The following is a 6144-nucleotide window of genomic DNA, read 5'->3' on the forward strand; positions in this document are numbered from 1 at the left end:
ATCTTCTGTTTGGGGCATTTATATCTAAAATTGTACCGATGCATCCCTTGACCTTTTATGGACATTATTACAGCACGACATGACAGTGCATACATAAAAATATTATTTGACCATACCTTTTTGTGCAATAATTGCACTGCAGTGATGGCTGTACCCACCTGCACTCTGTGTGTGTTATGTCTACCATCCACAAATAAAGGATTTGGAACTGGGAAATATTCCAGCCAGGTTCAAAGGGCGAAATCCACCCCAAATTACACCTCTGGACTCGCATAATTACTTAATACGCACATAATTACATAATACACTCACATAATTACTTCTCTATTATTCCTACAGGATGTCTTCCATAATGTGGAACCTCAACCCCCATGTTCACGTTTTGAGGCTCACATGAGGGCGTGTCCCGGCCTGATCAGACCGCCGTACCTCCCACGCACACACCGTCTACCAAGACCTCCGATGAAGATCCTCCGTGCGCCAAAACTGCCAAGACAGCAAGGTGAGACCTGGGTTTGGTTCTGTTTAGGAAAGCCTTTGAAAGATCTTCAATGCACCAAATAAATAGCAGGATTTACTACGTTATCGTTTCTATAGTAACAACTTACACATGGGCTGGTATGCTGGACGTTTACATTATTATTGCGGTTTCTCCGTAACACGACAAGCTGTGTTTCTTGTCTTATTAACTTCAAGAGAGAGAGAAAAAGAGAGACTGGTGAGGGAACGACTGTTTATAGCTGCTATAACATAAGTGAGAATAGACATGACAAAATTTTTGTCATGGACGTTCCACATCATTAAATGTAACTATAATCGGATAAAAAAAAAACTGTCATTGTTCAAATTTTTTTTTTTTTTTTTTTTTTTACAAATTCTGTATTTTCTTACTATATTACCCCCCAACAGAGTTTTAAGACTGATGCTATTTTTAGTCCGTGACCTAGTGAACCAGTATCGGCATGTATTTATTCATAGAGACTTCAAAGCGCTTCTGTAAGTCGCTCTGGATGAGGGCGTCTGCCAAATGCCGTAAATGTAAATATAAAAATGATGTCAAAATAATGCCGGCAAATTGATCTGGTATAAGAGGGGCAAAACACTTGTGGCCAAATGTACTTTTGTTATTTTTAATTCAAAATGCAAACATTGAATTAAAATGATATATGTTTGTATATGCTTCTATATGGTATAATACACATACATGGAAATATACAGTATATCTGTATTATATACTTCGGTATATGGCCATACATGTAATATCTGTATGGGTTTCAAAAACATACATGAATACATCATATATGTTGTTATGTGCATTTGTATATACCCAAGAGAGTCTAATATTCAGTGCTACCTCTGCCCAGGCTCAATGTAATGATGTAAAGGTATTTGTGTAGTCTCTGCCGTTAGAACCCTGCGGGACTATGTGTTTGAGTGCAAGCTGGCAAGAGAGCAGAGATCAGGGCATTGCACTACACCACGGGCCAAAACTAATTATACAGCCATATGGTGCTTGGAGGCCCTCACAATCGACCCAACCTGCCTTCAGCTCCCCAAGGAGTGTGTGTGTGTGTGTGTGTGTGTGGAGGAGGGAGGGCTGTAACAGGGTGCTATGACACATGTCGTTCACACACACAGAGGCACTCACACTTGTGGTGTGTGACTGTGACAGATGGAGAAGTCAAGGGTATTGTGCGTAGGGCAGTGCAGAAATGTGGGCTCCATCCCCTCCATCCATCCATCCATCCGCCCATCTATATATTGCTCCATCCATCTATCACGCTCACTCTTGCTTCTTTGACTCTTCGGTGAGACTGTATGACTGGAACAAGTGTGCTTTGTGCCGCTGTTCTACAAAGATGACACATCGTGTATGACGTTAGAACATTTCAGGATGCAGTGATCAGATTCATGAGTGGGACAAATAAGAATAGCAATAAAAAAATATATTAAGGGAATTAAAAAATACGAAACCGTCACTGTGTTGTATGGTAGCACATATCGATCATATCCGGACATCTGAAATCCCGTCGAGGCGGCTGAGAGTCACAAATGAAAGCTCACTTGTATGCGTTCGCTGTCACTCTGACCATAATTAGTTTGTTGGGGGTGCCCAATTATGAGAACGAGTTCCTTCATATAGTGATCACAAGTGGTCATTACCATATCTTAGAGCCTCTGCATACTAAGTTGGGAACTAGACAGCTGCTCCTGGAAAAGCAGTAGCATTTTGAGAGGGGTGTCCAGGATGAATCTGGAGAGTAGGGGGCTCCCAGCAGGCAAAAGGCTGTTTGCTCTGTGTCTCAGCGGAGTGGCGAAGAGAAATGTCAGTGCCCCGGCCTCATCCCTCTCCCTTTTAGCTGGAAATGATGATGAATACGCTTTCTGCCTGACCCTCGCCAAGGACCCCCATGATAATTATTCAGGACCTCTCTTTGTGCACCCTGAACAATGCCTTTCATTAAGGCAGTGTGTGTGTGTGTGTGTGTGCGTGTGTGATGTCTTGTGCCGGACAGCCTGTAGGACGGCTGAGCGGTCCATCTCCATATGAGACAGCTGGAGTCAGAGTCTGATACGCTATTTATTCCCAGTCCTTTCTGTTCACAACATTTCTTTAGAGAAACTCTAGCACCTTTTGTTTCCTGTTCCGCAATTATAACCGTTTTTGGTCTGAAGCCAGAATTTCTCCATATGCTTATATCCATATCCGTTCGTTATGAAATGACTTATTGGTGTCTTTCTGTCTTTTCAGAAACTCGGAGAAAGCAGAACTCCCTACAGCACTTCTCTGTGATGCTTCCCAGTGTACCAGCATCTCCACATCCAAGCGTGGCCTCTAGAGACCCCCTGCTCTCTCCAACACCGTCTGTCCACTCGGGGACAAACCCAGACAAGTTCCAGTCTTTCCATATTCCCTCTCCAAACTCAGAACACACTACAATAAAGCAGGAAGATGTAGTAAGTCATAGAGAGGTTAGTTTGACTGGGTCCTCCTCCCCACAAATCGACTATGAGGACGATGAAGAGCCTAAATGTGAAGCAGTGACACCAATGACAATGACTCCTGGCACCCCATCAACCCCTGTGACCCCTCTAACACCAATGACCCCTATGACGCCGGATTCTCTTTCAGACCTGAGTCGTCCAGCGTCCAGTCAGTTTAGCTATAGCACCAACCTGAACAGCAGTCTATCCAATGCACCTTCAGGTACAATCCTCTTGAACTACCTCTAAATCAATCATTGTAATGTACTTGTGCATTTTCAAGAACAATCTGGTGAGATATCCTTGATTTTGTCCATAGAAGCACTTCTGTACCATTCTGTCAATTAAAAATTTAGTTTCCGTATATATTTCCTTTAGTGTTTCCTTTATGATTTCGGGAAAGAAGGCATTGTCAGACAGATGAACAATAGCAGCGTTAAATGACTTAGTGTTCCAAAAGTGTTTCTACTGGCAAAAATATCACCAGGTACATCCTCTACACACTATACAGAACTCATGATTTTTCCAGACCAGCTGGTGGGATGTCACCAATTTTTGGTTCAATGATGTTCTTGGCTAAGAAAAGAGACGATTTGGATTTTAAATAGACTGAACGGTACAAAAGTGCGTCTATGGATGACATCTATGATATCACACCATATTACACCACATATCATCCCTGATTTGTCAATGTAAATCATGAACTGTTGATAAGTACTTGCATGCTTGTTTCTCTACTACTTCTAGTAAATCAGACTGATGACTCTGACGGTGAAGATGGAGATGCTGAGGATGGTGATGATATCAACAATGATGACCTTGAGGCCTGTTCCTCATCCTTGTCTGATCTTTGCTTCAGCTCTCTTGATGGAGCAGTCTTGGCCTCTTGCTCCCCCCCAACCTCTAGTCAGTCATCTTTCTCCAAAAACCTGAGTTCCCTTAGCCAAGAACCTCAGAATACCAGCCATCCAGAAACCTTAAAGGAAACTCCAGTTATTCAGGTTGAAGACCCTCTAGTGAGGGAAACCCCACACCCTAACCAACTTACACATACAAGTGTTAATGGAGCTCCAAGCCCTTGCCCTGCATATCCGGACTCTCTATCCAGACTGGCATCTGCTTCTCAGCTGGATGTTCGTTCTGACTGGAAAACCTGCCGCTGGCCTATACTTCCTGCAATCACGCCTCAGAGAGGTAAGCATCTCTAGCTTAACCAGGACTGTCCCTACATATATGACTTTCATACTGTGCCATTATGAACCTGTATGTCTTGATCCTCTGCTGGACTTGTGTAAATTCATAGACACACTCAGGGGTGTATTGTGCCAAGCGTAACTAAACATTCAGACACAAAAGGGTGAAAGATCACTCGATGCAGTGCACATCACGGTTTTGTCCACTACCACCATGTCACAAATATCATGGGGAGGGCTTTTCTTTTTTGTCCTTTATGAAAATTGTGGGTTTGAGGGATTTTCTTAAAGAAGACTTGAGCTTGTACTATTTGAATCCCCAGTTTGAATCAAAGCAGTCAGTCTTCTACAATAGGAAAGCTTGAGGAGGGGGGGGGGGGGGTCTATAAGAGGTAGCTACGGCCCCTTATACATCTCTTCAAGCCCCAGGCTCCGGCATTCTCTCCTTTCTGGCTTTTTTGACTTCTCTCAGTCTCTTTTTCTTCTCGTGTTGAAAGAAGGATCGTGTGGAGCAAGCAGTCATAAATCCACGCTGACCGCCACCCTGCTGACGGGAGAACAGTGTGCGAGTGTCAGCTATTGGCGTACCTCTCGGACGCCCTCCTCGCACTAATTTACCGTTCCCGATTGGGATAAAGAGCCGGCCCGTTGATGTCTGACTAGAGTCTGGGACTTTCTGAAAGAGCAGGACAATTGAGAACTTGTGATGGGAATTTGCCCCTTTCAGAGCAGGCTGTCCACTGTTCTTTGTGTAAAAAGTTTTTTGGTGTTGGAAGAATGGTCACTTGTAGCCCGGTGACATGTTCCTCTTATATTTAAATTATATCAAAATTGATGAAGACGAGTAATCCAAATTTTAAAGATTCTATACAGTTAGTTAGAATGTAAGTAAAATTGTAATGTTAGAATTTTCTAGAAAAAGACCAGAAGACAAAATTTGGCAAAGGCATGAGTGTCAATGCCTGGAGGGTGGAAGTTGCCGAAACACGGTGTATGTGTGTGGGGAAGTGGGTGGGTGCTCAGTTTGTGTGCTAGTGTGTATCCTCTCTAAGACAGACTCTAGGGTCATTGTGTTGCCCCTGGACTCTGTTTTCCAACGCCATGGCCCGACAGTCAGCGACCGACCCTGGCGTGACCTCTTTCAGTGTCCCCTCCAGCGTGTAACTGTCCTTGACAATGAAAGGGACCCCCATCACTCTGAATCTCCCTGCCACACACGCTGACCCTGACAGCCACACTGTGTGGCCGACAAGAAAGACAGCAGAAGAGACAGAGAGAAAGAGGAAACATTGTATGGATGTGTATGGGTCTATCCAAAATGACCCATTGACCCTCTATAGCTCATACACAAACATATTACACACATAAAGGAAGACGTGCACACACACAAGCCAGATGCTCCTCGCTAGCATGGAGTGAAATGGTCTAGAGGAGCAGTTAGCTAAAGATGATTGCCAACTTGACAACAACAATATGCTTTGAAGCATCAATACCCTCTCTTGTGTGTTTGAGTGGCGAGGCTTGCTTTTGAAAAATAACAGAAGGATGCATGTGTGTGGGCGGGGCTGTATAAGATATTTATGTCTGTGGTAGGTTGAACCCTTGCTATTAGCCTACGTAACTAGAAATTGGATGCAGAGTCAAAAAAAATAATTAGCAAGATGCAAAGAAGCCATTTGCTAGATGTGAGTCTAGGACTTCCCAATCATGACTGTCCTTGCCATCCCGTCCATTTATAGAAAGGTACCACCACTGGTGAGATATTATTTCAGTGATGGACCATTTGTAGCACCGGTTTTACACACACTATGCACTGAAAAGTCTCCAAGTGTACATCTCCAAGGTGGACCAAGAGTATAAATGTTTAATAATGTACCACTGTTAAAAAAAATGAAATAATAACACTACTGTGCCTGATACACTAGTTCTAGCACCACACACTTATACATATACAGAAGCAAGGTCA

General features: G+C 43.4%; 1 protein-coding gene across 1 annotated transcript in view; it reads left to right on the forward strand.

Annotated features, from left to right (window-relative positions):
* Positions 1 to 218: 218 nt before the first annotated feature.
* LOC128623149 (uncharacterized) overlaps positions 219 to 6144 on the forward strand; it is a 48766-nt gene continuing 42840 nt past the window's right edge. The window contains exons 1-3 of the mRNA XM_053650036.1: positions 219 to 502; positions 2753 to 3208; positions 3733 to 4179. Of these exons, the coding sequence (XP_053506011.1) occupies positions 394 to 502; positions 2753 to 3208; positions 3733 to 4179 (1012 nt within the window). The 5' untranslated portion in view covers positions 219 to 393. The remainder of the gene's footprint in view (positions 503 to 2752; positions 3209 to 3732; positions 4180 to 6144) is intronic.

This window comes from Ictalurus furcatus, chromosome 19 (assembly GCF_023375685.1).
Source record: "Ictalurus furcatus strain D&B chromosome 19, Billie_1.0, whole genome shotgun sequence".
NCBI classification, from domain to species: domain Eukaryota; kingdom Metazoa; phylum Chordata; class Actinopteri; order Siluriformes; family Ictaluridae; genus Ictalurus; species Ictalurus furcatus.